General features: G+C 42.2%; 1 protein-coding gene across 1 annotated transcript in view; it reads left to right on the forward strand.

Annotated features, from left to right (window-relative positions):
• Window positions 1-1656, forward strand: part of LOC110509604 (fibrinogen C domain containing 1) — a 245602-nt gene extending 243946 nt beyond the window's left edge. Inside the window, exon 8 of the mRNA XM_021590592.2 lies at window positions 490-1656. Coding sequence (XP_021446267.1) covers window positions 490-752 — 263 coding nt within the window. The 3' untranslated portion in view covers window positions 753-1656. The remainder of the gene's footprint in view (window positions 1-489) is intronic.
• Window positions 1657-13410: the final 11754 nt, after the last annotated feature.

Genomic DNA, 13410 nt, shown 5'->3' on the forward strand with positions numbered 1-13410 from the left:
AACAAAGTGTTGTAACCCTGTGGTTTGTGTAATGAGGACTGATCTTTAGAGAGGAGAGGAGGCTTCTCTCTGATCTCACGTCATCTATGGAAATGATGGATTGTTCCTTAGTCATTTGGAAATGAATTAGGAATGCAGTGGTGCTCTGGTGCTGTCTGATGTAAGAGGGCTCTGGTGAAAGACATTGGTTTAGCCAGGAAAGACAAATCAAAGCACTGAAGATTTGGAATCAATTGTATTTCTCTCTAAAGACTCTTCTATCGCTCAACCTCTCTTAATTGTCTATTTCTCCTTTCTTGTCTTCCAATCTATCCCCTATTTCTCCTCTGTTCACCCTTGTCCATTTCATTTGACTGTGTGGGTGGGTGTGTGTGCTTGTGCGTGCATTTGTGTGTGTGTGCATGCATGTTTGTGTAAATATGATGCGTGTGCGTTTGTACATGAATGTTCTCCACCCATCCAATCCTCCCCCCCCCCCACCACCCACAGGCGATGCTCTGCTAAAGCACAACGGAATGAAGTTCACCACCAAAGACAAGGACAACGACCACTCGGAGAACAACTGTGCCTCCTTCTACCATGGTGCCTGGTGGTACCGTAACTGCCACACGTCTAACCTGAATGGACAGTATCTCCGCGGGCAGCACACCTCCTATGCCGACGGCATCGAGTGGTCCACCTGGACTGGCTGGCAGTACTCCCTCAAGTTCTCCGAGATGAAGATACGGCCCACTCGCGACGAGAGCAAATGAGAAAAATGAGGAAATAAAAGAAAAAGAGAGGAAAGGAATTTGAAGGAAGAAGGTGCTCATAAGAATAAATATAAAACCCCACACTCAAAAAGACAGCTATAGGCTGTGGTTCTTGTTCAGCTATTGTTTGCTGACTGACTAAAAGGACATCTTTGATTGGTATACTACTATTGTCTACGTTTCTCTGTGGAACCCTCATCCCTTCCCCCTGCCCCGCCCCGCTTGCTGTGCCCTCTGCAAATCCCTTGTCGCTCGTTGCGTACTACTGTTGTGCTGAGGTTTTTCATGCCCCCCCCACCCCCATTATCCTTATCCTTTATCACTATCATTAGGAGATTGGTTGCCAATGATTTTGAGTGTTTCCCTCCTGACAACGACCACACCGCGACACAAAATTAATCTGACTCACTCTTACTTCACAGGATTTCGGTGGCACCTTAACTGGGGAGAACGGGTTTGTGGTAATGACTGGAGCAGAGTCAGTGGAAGGGTCTCAAAAACCATGTGTTTGAGGCCATTTCATTTGCGCAGTTCCAACCACTACTATGAGCCGTTCACCCCCTCAGCAGCCTCAACTGTCTTACTTAAGTCTCTCTTTCTCGTGTTATTTATATCTAGTCATCAATCAATGATCTGTCTTTTCTATCTGAGCCTTGACCTTGACCTCTCTCCTGTGATAGTTGCACCTTGTAGCCAGTAGTTCTATTCCCACAGTCCTTTACTGCGTTGTTTCCAGTCAGCGAAGTGTGGCGTTACCGTGTGACCTTTGAACAAGTGGCTGAGTCAGAACAGGAGATGTGGCTGAGTCAGAACAGGAGATGTGACATTACAGTTAGAGAACACACACACACACACACACACACACACACACACACACACACACACACACACACACACACACACACACACACACACACACACACACACACACACACACACACACACACACACACACACACACACACACACACACACACACACACAAAAAACAAAAACTCTGTACCCTGAAGCTACAGTATTACCATGACACAGCAAAACTCAGTCTGTCACCCAAAGGGACTTGGCTGTATTGGCCTTCCAGTCAGGAGACATGCTAAAATGGCACAACCCACAGTACCTCACCACCCACTGCTTAAGCATCCCTTTATTAAAGATATGCTCTGTGGGATAACAAGACAATGGAATGGGAATGGTGTAGAGGGAACGGTTGAAATAGAAGGAGACAGAGCTAGACATATCAAACAGAGGGGTGAGAAGGGAATTACTAAATGAAAAGGGGAATAAGATAGACAGAGTGAGAAAAATGACGAGATCAAATAGAGGGGTGAGGGAGCGATCGACAGAGAGATGGGGGGGTGGATGGAGATCAAATGGAGGGGGGAGGGAGAAGGGTAAATGAGAGGGAGCAGATATCATTAATCTGACTGAGGCCATTAGGGAGCATATTGGGCACTTTGTCTGATCAGCCTGCCAGCTGATCACCAGCCAAGTCACTGCTACAACAGAGCCCCAGACGTTAACTCCTCAGTGTGTGTGTGGACGTGTTTAACTATTCTTGTGGGGACCAGAATTCCCCACAAGAATAGTAAACGGAACATATTTGACCAACTGGGGACATTTTGTTAGTCCCCACAAGGTCAAATGCTATTTCTACGGTGTTTAGGGTTAAGGTTGGAATTAGTGTTAGGGTTAGAATTACGTTAACGGTTAGGAGCTAGGGTTAGTTTTAGGGTTAGGAGCTAGAGTTAGGTTAAAGGTTAAGGTTAAGTTTTTTGGGTTAAGGTTAGGGTAAGGGTAAGACTATTTGAGCTCCCAGTCAGACAGATAGAGAGCCTATGTAAATGTGATAAGGGTTATCATGTTCACATTGGTAGTAAGTGAATGTAGCAGGCAGCAGTATGGAAAAGAGAAGGAAGAGAGTGTGGTGAAGTTGCAAGGGGACCCTTGGGGCCAAAAGTAGAAAGAAAGAAAGAAAGAAAGAAAGAAAGAAAGAAAGAAAGAAAGAAAGAAAGAAAGAGAAAGCCACCTTTCAGAGACAGGAGTGACATGACAAGAGAGTAAAATCTGTTTTTCATCTCTTCCTTTAGGAAAGTAAAGCATGTTTTAGCCTTTACCCCCACGGTCACAACATGAAATAGTCCCCTACTCTCCTGAGCATTTGAACTCTTCGCCTGTGTTTTCGCAATCAGCTATAACTGGTAGAACCTGTCTAACCCATTGATGTACACATGCACACGCAGCTACATACACACATTATGTCTCTCTCTCCTCCTTTATGTTCTATTTCATCCATATCTCATGTAAGAAAATGTCCATCCCCCCTCCCCTCTCGGTTTCTCCGTCTCCCCTCTCTCCCCTTCTCCCCATGTCCTGTAATGTTTTCTCTTCTGTAATCCACCCATGTCTAGCTGAATGTCTAGGGTGACGCAGGCTCTTTTCTTCTGGCTCTAGCAGAGAAACTGTTGATGTAAAATACAGTTTGCTGCTATCGACCGATCCCTCAACCTGGATTTTCTTTCTTAATAGCTCAAAAACATGTTTCGCGAATGACGAAAACAAAAAATATGTTTGTCTGTACAGTATTATGAAAAAGAAAAACACAGTAAGAGAAGTGTTGCTAATTTGTGGGGATGAAATTGTGCAATTCTGAATATTTTTTACATTTGGTGTATCAACTGTTTTTTTTCTCTCTTCATTTTTGGGGTTTTGTTATGGATTTTCTTAGATGTACTGAAAGCTTTAAAGATATGTGTAGATTTATTGTACAGTGTGTATGACTTTTAGAGCATGTCCTACTGTTTCCATCCTATGCCAAAAGACAACCGATAACTCAAGCACACAGACTTTACACGTCTTTACACAAGTCAAAAGAAGAAAAGAAAAAACTCATCTCGAGCCGGTACTTCTCCTCATTTACCGGACTGGCCACCAGGGGAAGTGTGGCCAGCTATACTTTATGGGGAGGAGCAAGTGAGAAGAGGAGGGGCATAGTAAAGCACACAAGGACACATCCGCCTTGATCGACAGCACAAATTGATCTTTACCGAAGTGATAACAATGGCACATCTGGTGGCTCTGCTTTCTCTGTTCGACATTGTGTTGTGGGACACCTTTGATCTATTCGGACATGTTGGCTCTACCAGACATACTGGTTCTATGGGATGCACCAGCTCTGGAGGACATGTTTGATCTGGCCTGGCTTCCAATGGACAAACAGGCATTACAGTGAGCATTGCTCCTCAGACACTGGGCTGTGTGTTTTGGATGGGCTGGTGCTTGGATCCTTCTTCCACTACAGGGCAGTCTATTGACTGCAGTATTGGCAGAGCCTCGGCTCTATGCAGCCAACCATCCACAAAAACCTGCTCCGACTCAGTCAGAGTGAGTACTGCTCACTGTGATGTCAGCTCAGCTCTCCGGGAGTCCTGTGGTGGTAACACTGTGCCAGGACTCCGGCCACATCTACAGTCTGCCTCTTCTATCGCTACCCAGCGCTGCAGCTAAACATCAAAGAACCGTCTGTGTGCACAGCAACCACGCGTTATCAACACTAATCGTGTTACCATGGAAACAGAATTACATGGGAGCTTTCGATGTTGAAAATTTGTGTCGGGTTAGAATTAATAGTGATTTAGACGTACATTATGATTTCAAATGTGGTTGGTGCCGAATTGAAATGGTAGAACTTGTAAAGCTGAAGTTTAATGAGGTACTGGAATGAGTCAGACTGATATCGTGACGTGACTGGCTGACTTAGATTACATGGATTCCTCTTTCTGTGTGTCTGATTGCATTTAGAAGGGCAGCTAAATTTGCATATTTCTTTCCACTAAATGGTCTTTTCAGGCAGACCAATCACATGAGATCTTTTCACATCAGCTTCTTTTCAGAGCTGATCCAATTGGCCAAAGGACCAATTCGTGAAAAAATATCAGAATTGGTCTGCCTATCTATACGCAGACTCTGTATGTGTGAGCGTGTGCGCTTCAGTGTGAGAGAGAGAGAGAGAGAGAGAGGGGAAGGGGGAGGAATTCATCAAAGTTAACTTGATGCTTATGTATAACTTGCCTCCCTACTATTTGTGTTGATAACAGAGTGATATTAATAAATCAACAATTAATTAATGTGATAACCAATTCCATAGAGTGGCTCACCCCCTTCAGGTCATGTGTTGAACTGCACTGCTCATTTTAACCCTCAACTCTACTATCCCATGTACAATCTTCACTTGAGCATCAAATATTGCACATAATATGTTCTATCAATGTATTGTAAACCCTACAGTCTTTTTTTCCAACCCCCCTCCATCCCACCTCCACTTCTCTCATTTCCTGTCTGCTGTTACAAGCACCATCCACCTCCCTCCTCTCTGCTTAAAGGTGAACTGCATTCACTGATTCCGTATGTGTTTCATCCGGTGCTCATGGAAATGCAGTTTCCATTACTGAAGCACAAACAAGAGTTGTCTTTGGGGTGTGGTTTAATGTGGGTGTTTCTTGGGAGTGTCTTTTAGTAAGGAGGTGGACGAAGATCACTGAAAGCATTGATGCTTTCCAGGCAATTCTGTCATTACTCAAGGTTTTGATCACCATAGTGTACACTAGGGACACCTGTTGGTCAAAATAATTTACAGCAGCCACATTATTATACAGTAGCTGATGTCCCACACACTGTAGCGAGTGTAGAGAGTAACCTTTTTGTCTTCTACCGAAAACAGCACCAAACCATCAGGTGGTTGTTCGATGAATCGAAGCTTCGGACGTCATTGATCACATGCCTTTGATAAAGTTATACAAGTCTTAGCGATTTCAACAAACAAACAAGGTCATTAGTGAGTGATTTAGTGATAGTGAGCTAAGCTAAGACAGCTTTGCTATGGAGAGAAGTGACTCACCATCTCAAGATGATCTACTAATTCAGTTGTATGTGTAGGTTATAGCCTGCGCTGACCTTGTGTTTAACCAATCTGACAGCAGCTAGATAGCTAGATAGCTTGGGGATACCTACAGCTACAACTGGCTAGCCTATCTAGCTAGCTGATGTTCCTCTGTCACATGACAGTTATGCCAAGATAGCAAGAAGTACCAGTGTCTGGAATGTGTTTCATGACACACTCGTTCCACAACGCCTTGCTACGAAAGTAGCTTGCAACTGGAAGTGTTGTCTCATCACGTGTTCCCATGGACACGATATCAACAACTGCGAGTTGAATGCCCTTGTCTTCAGTCAATTAAGTTGTCAACACAATATTCGAAAAGATGCTAGTTTGGTCTCATCCCGTCTCTGTTTACTCCAGCTTTTAGATATTTCCTAGGGCACAAATCCCAAAACGTACATCCCTACAGGTGTAGGGTACATGTGGACATTGCACAAACATGGCCAGCTTGAGTGTAGATACATTTATCAACAACAAAATCGATGCACGCGTTTGTGTTACAAAGACAAAAACATTCATTACTCCTCCCTAATCTATGACTGTCCTACCTTATTAGTGACTGAAACCAGACTGTTGTCCTTTGCCTCCCTCCATAGGAGCCATGAAATTTGACAGTAACATGTTTGACAGAATGTAAACTTCATGCAATCCCCCTTGTCTCACTCAGTAACATTCCATACACCTAGGTTCTATCCACCCTCCATGGACCCCAACATATATATGAATTATTAATGTAAAGTAAGCAATGAGTTCAAGTATGGTAACATGACTAAGTATATTTCAAACATCAACCCAACACTGTATAAGTAGGGTTCTGCTATTATAACAATGTGCAAGTATTACACTTGTTTTTCATCTTCTATTGTTATTTACAGCCTACACAGATACTGTACCTATCACCATTTTGTCTGAGAGTACATGTTAGTCATCATCCTTTCGTATGGTGTCCCATATACAGTGCCTTCGGGAAAGTATTCAGACCACTTGACTGTTTCCGCATTTTTTCACGTTACAGCCATATTATAAAATCGATTTTAGACATTTTTGAAACTTTTTGCAAATGTATTAAAAATAAAAAACAGTATTCAGATCCTTTGCTTTGAGACTCGAAATTGAGCTCAGGTGCATCCTGCTTCCAATAATCATCTTTGAGATGTTTCTACAACTTGATTGGAGTCTACCTGTGGAAAATTCAATTGATTTGACATGATGGAAAGAAACACACCTGTCTATGTAAGGTCACACAGTTGACAATGCATGTCAGAGCAAAAACCAAGCCATGAGGTAGAAGGAGTTGTCCGTAGAGCTACAAGACAGGATTGTGGCGAGGCACAGATCTGGGGAAGGGTACCAAAACAATTCTGCAGCATTGAAGGTACCCAAGAACACAGTGGCCTCCATCATTCTTAAATTTAAGAAGTTTGGAACCACCAAGATTCTTTCTAGAGCTGACCACCCAGCCAAACTGTGCAATCGCGGGAGTAGGGCCTTGGTCCGGGAGGTGAACAAGAACCCAATGGTCACTCTGCCAGAGCTCTAAAGTTCCTCTGTGGAGATGGGAGATCCTTCCAGAAGGACAACCATTTCTGCATCACTCCACCAATCAGCCCTTTATGGTGGAGTGGCCAGACGGAAGCCACTCCGCAGTAAAAGGCACATGACAGCCCGCTTGGAGTTTACCAAAGGGCACCTAAAGACTCTCAGACCATGAGAAACAAGATTCTCTGGTCTGATGAAACCAACATTGAACTCGTTGGCCTCAATGCCAAGCTCCACGTAAGGAGGAAACCTGGCACCATCCCTACGATGAAGCATGGTGGTGGCAGTATCATGCTGTGGGGATGTTTTTCAGTGTCAGGGACTGGGAGACTAGTCAGGATTGAGGCAAAGATGAATGGAGCAAATTACGGAGAGATCCTTGATGAAAACCTGCTCCAGAGTGCTCAGGACCTCAGACTGGGGCGAAGGTTCACCTTCCAACAGGATAACGACCCTAAGCACACAGCCAAGACAATACAGGAGTGGCTTCAGGACAAGTCTCTGAATGTCTTTGAGTAGCTCAGCAAGAACCTGGACTTGAATTTCTGGAGAGACCTGAAAATAGCTGTGCAGCAATACACCCCATCCAACCTGACAGAGCTTGTGAGGATCTGCAGAGAAGAATGGGAGAAACTCCCCAAATACTGATATGCCAAGCTTGTAGCGTCATACCCAAGAAGACTCAATGTTGTAATCACTGCCAAAGGTGCTTCAACAAAGTACTGAGTAAAGGGTCTGAATACTTATGCAAATGTGATATTTCCATTTTTCATTTTTTATACATTTTCAATCATTTCCAAAAAACAGTTTTTGCATGGTCATTATGGGGTATTGTGTGTAGATTGATTAGGGAAAAATAATTATTTCATCAGTTTTAGAATAAGGTTGTAACACAACAAAAAGTGGAAAAAGTCAAGCAATCTGAATACTTTCCAAAGGCAATGCAAGACAATTCTCTGAGATATTCCCCCACCATTCAATTCAATAATAACAAAATATGACAAAAGTCATCGATGTGTCTTGTATAACATTAATGCTGAGTGCAAGGTCTCTCCCAGTTCAGAGATCTGTATCAACCTGTATTTTAGTCATGGGACTCCATCTGTTGAAAAACAAGGTAGAGTTGATACACACAGCACTGGATACATTATCAATGGTTGTAAGGTGAATTCCAGGACAGACAAGTGATAGTATTTTTGCCTATGACCAGATCAAATGTGGGATTGTTGCCTGGCCACGTACTGCCTAAGCCTTCTGCTTCTGATATGGTAGGGGGGTTCACACGTCACTGCTGAACAACAAATCCACCAGGTTTTGTAAGTAACCTGTGAATAAAAATAAATATCATCACTTAACATAACATAAAGCACAGAAAATAACCTTTCTCTCATTTGGAAGTAATTATACTAATAGAGTGACCGTAAGTACAGAATAGATTCAGGATAGTGAAGCTGAGCCTTTACTATTGTCGTGTTGAAAACAACTGGTAACTCGGAATTCGAAATTCTTCTACTTCCGACTTCAGTGTGCAACATTACAATGCTGAATGCTTGCTGACATACATTTGTAGCATGTTAGCTAAAAAGACTGGTATTCAGGCTAGACAAGTAGCATCCTTTATTTTTGCCAGAGGAAAATACACACAGTAAATTGGCCAGTGTTACCAAGTGTTGATTTTCCAGTGTGACATTTCTAGTCTAAGAGTTAAATTAACACGTTGTGTATAAGAACGCATGTGTTGGTGTTAATAACCAGCAATGAGGGTGATAGTGTGACTGTTTTACTGAGTGAAACGTTCCCATCAAAACCACGGCCATTATGATATATTCACAGCATGCATTATTGCAGCTCAATTTTGGGGGGGAAATTGTGTTTTTGCATGTACATTGATTGACTGATGAATCTTTTGCTACAGAAAGATAAATGACATAAATGTTTCTAAACTAGTCTAAGTTACTAAGCTAAGTTACTTACATGTATTTCTCCCGGTACCTTAATGATTGTTCAAGTTTAAATGACTTTAGGTAGTCTCCTTAAAGCGCTGTTCTTAATACTAACAGTCATTTTGAATGCAGGTTACATTCCAACCATTGTCTGGGCTCTGCCTGGATTCTAAATGGAATTACCCATCACTTTGCAAACCAGCATAATATCACTTGTAAACAAGGATGTTTCTAAACGCCACTGTGTTAGGGTAGACCTTGGCCATCAACGTCAGTCATTATGATATATGTAATGTTATAAACAGTATAATATTAACAGTACATTTCACCTACATTACCAATTCACTTGGTGAAGTGCGCAGACCTGAAAATATACAGAATTTAACAACCATGTCTTTGTCACTTACAAATACGGTCATGGGTAATGACTCGAAAAGGCAATTGGGAAATGATATTGGAGACTTGGTTTAATAGGGGTGTGGTTTTCATTTAGTTATTTTTGGCCACCTGTGACTGAAAGTGCTGTACCAGTTGAAGTGGTCTGTGGTTATTTTTTGAGTACACCTGCTGAAGGTCTATATAAGCATGTACGTAAAAGCAGTTATAAATAGTTATCAATACTTTTGCATTTCATTGTTATGTTTTTAACCCAACATTGAGGGACTTTGTCAAGTTATATGGACCTCTTGTTGTAATGGTTAAAAACACTGAGGTGTTATTGCATGAGACCATTTGGTGGAAACTATTGTATACACACTTCCTAGTGTTAAAAATAAAATTTAAGGGTGTTATTCCATAAGACCATTGGTGTAAACTACATACAATCCTAGTGTAAATAAATACTAAATCAGGTGTTATTGCATAACACAAAGTGTAACAGCCTAAGTTCTAAGCACAGTGTTAATGTAACACTTAATAGTGTGGACCCGTAGAGACACTGACCCAGTGTTAAATGTAACACTGTCTGTGTTGATTTAGCACTGAAAAATTTGTTTTTAAAATGTACACTACCATTCAAAAGTTTGGGGTTACTTAGAAATGTCCTTGTTTTTAAAAGAAAAGCACATGTTTTTGTCCATTAAAATAATATCAAATTGATCAGAAATACAGTGTAGACATTGTTAATGTTGTAAATTAATACTGTAGCTGGAAATGGCAGATTTTTTATGGAATATCTACATAGGCGTACAGAGGCCATTATCAGCAACCACCACTCCTGTGTTCCAATGGCATGTTGTGTTAGCTAATCCAAGTTTATCATTTTAAAAGGCTAATTGATCATTAGAAAACCCTTTTGCAATTATGTTAGCACAGCTGAAAACTGTTGGTCTGATTAAAGAAGCAATAAAACTGGCCTTCTATAGACTAGTTGAGTATCTGGAGCATCAGTATCTGTGGGTTCGATTACATGCTGTATGTCAATATTCCATAAAGAATCTGCCGTTTCCAGCTACAATAGTCTTTTACAACATTAACAATGTCTACACTGTATTTCTGATCAATTTGATGTTATTTTAATGGACAAAAAAATGACATTTTCTTTCAAAAACAAGGACATTTCTAAGTGACCCCAAACTTTTGAACGGTAGTGTACTTTTACAAGAAAAGTTTAGCACTAATTGCAGACGAAGCAACAGAATACTAGCTAGCTACCACTAGCTAACCTAGCTCTTGATCATGACGCCAGTTCCATAGTAAAGGCAGAATGCCGCCATGGACTGAGTTATCGAAAGCAAGCATTGACCAAAACAACATGCATGTTCTCATAAAAGTAGCAAGCTACCTAACTTGCAAATCTGGGTTAGTTATCTATGTCTTTGTCCGAGTTTATATTAATTGCCTAGCTAGCTAATGTTAGCTAGCATAGGGAGGTTCTTAGCTAGCCAGTTTGAGTTGAAACGTAATCGATAGCAAGCTGGCTAAATTTACATCCTATCAAACCTTGTCATCAGGTGCAATGTTAACTATGCAAATCTTCCTCTATGACATTACATAACATTACACAATCAGGAGAGGCTATGTATTTAGCTAGTTAAATCACAGTATAACATTATCATAGATAGCTAGTTAGCTACTCACCAAATACCAGTCACAGCCATCATGTACGTTTGTTACATTTAATCCATTCCTTACCATCTAGACATCATCAGTGGCAAAAGTGGGCATGTAATCCATACCCAACCCATCCATACATGTCGTGGTGCACTCACTTCCAAATCTCGTTTTTGGACAAGACTGACTTAATTACCAACGTTATCCTATTTACACTTTGTTGTCAATTTTGACACTGTAGTTAATGTTTTTGTTTCATATCGGTGCCACATAGGCCATTTACAACCAGAGAAGTTGGTTCGAGAAGGCAGTTCTCCTTTAAACTCAAGCACTCTCTTGACTCCAGCATTATAAACAGAAGTTGGGATCATTCAGAGTTATCCCTTTCGCCCACTCATTATCATCAGCATCAGCAGAGTACTGATCAATCTACCCCATTCCCTCACCCATCTCACTCCTCCTTGTTTCCATTCCCCCTCCATCTCACATGCTCTCCATTCCCCTAACCCCTCCATTTATCCCACCTCCTCCATCTCTCCATTCCCCAAACCCAACCTCCCTCAGCCCCAAGCTCCCTAGTCCCCATCACAGAAACAACTCTGCTTTCATTTTTCTCTCTCGTGAATATCGATTGTTTTGTGGAATCTGGATACTGTGTTTTAATGTTCTTGTCAACATTTAATAAACATTCACATTTTATGAGTGGAAAAGTTCTTCATGTTTGTATTATCTGTTTGTGTCTTGTGCAATGTGTTTGTACATGCATGAGTGTGTACAGAGATGGGCAGTAGTTCTGTACATGTGAAATACGTACTTTTATTACTTCAGAGTTTTTTGTAATTTGAATTACACTGGGCTGGATTCATCTCCAATGTATTTTGTATAAAAAAATACTGACATTTTCATTTCAAAAATACAAAACACTTTTCTATACCATTTTATAAATTATGGTTCACCCTGCATTGGTATCAGAAGTCTGATAGGACTATGGCTGGGGAAGGCAACCCTGGTCCTGGAGTGCTGCAGGCACCTGTAAGACTGCCTGTGTTGAATTTAGGTAGTCACTAAACTGATCAATTAGTTGGAACAAAATCCTGCAGTACCTGCAGTACTCCCCTGCACGATGGTGTGATAAGAGTGTATGCTAAATTAACTAAATTTAAATGTATAATTATATACATAACATAATTGTTCAATCTAATTACATTTTAGTAGTTGTTCTTATTGCACCTATTACTGAGATGGCTGTTCCAGTTCATTGGTAGTTCCACCAATTTGGCATCTTTGAAGAAGTTAAACATGGTCAAAATAAACACTTTTTGTCCACGTAATTTTAACAATCTGTCATAAAGCACACGTAACTGTCACGACTTCCACCGAAGGTGGCTCCTCTCCCTGTTCGAGCGGCGCTCGGCGGTCGTCGTCGCCGGTCTACTAGCTGCCACCGATCCCTTTTCTTTTTTCGTTTGGTTTTGTCTGTCTTGTTGTTCACCTGTGTCTAGTTTAGGTTCATCAGTGGGGTATTTCATCTCTCCCTACCCTCTATACTTTGTGCGGGATTGTTTGTGTACCTGTCATTTGTTTGGGTAGCGTTTGGTTTGTTCTGTTGTACAGGTGTTTTTTCTGGACTGCATTCCTGTTGTTTAATGGCTGCTGTTGTGGTCCTGTGTCTGTTCTTGATGGACTAAATAAAATAAACGCCCTTCTTGCAATTCGTACGCTCCTGCGCCTGACTCCACACCCACCTCTCCTAGGGAGAACCTGACAGAATCCCGCACTGCAATCATGGAGTCAGCAGGAGTAGACGCGCCCTCCCCGTCCATGGAGGAGCGTGTCCTCTAGTATACAGCCGTGCTACACAGTCTGGGGACGGCCATGGATCAAGTGATGGCGAGAATGGAGAGATGGGAGAGGAGCGGCCTCCCTACCCCGTCTTCAGCCACTCTCCAGCCTGCACCACCACCTTCTCCGGCGGAGTCCGGCCCCAGCAGGATTCGGCTCGCTCTCCCGAGAGAGTACGGGTGCAAGGGGTTCCTGGAACGGGTGCAAGGGGTTCCTGCCCCAGCTGGAGCCTTACCTGGCGACCGTTCACGTGATTCCCTCGGGAGAGGAGAGTGTCAACGTCCTCGTCTCTTGCCTTTCGGGAAAAGCCCTGGAGTGGGCCAACGCGGTCTGGGAGGGTCCAGAC

This window comes from Oncorhynchus mykiss, chromosome Y, assembly GCF_013265735.2.
Source record: "Oncorhynchus mykiss isolate Arlee chromosome Y, USDA_OmykA_1.1, whole genome shotgun sequence".
Classification (NCBI taxonomy): domain Eukaryota; kingdom Metazoa; phylum Chordata; class Actinopteri; order Salmoniformes; family Salmonidae; genus Oncorhynchus; species Oncorhynchus mykiss.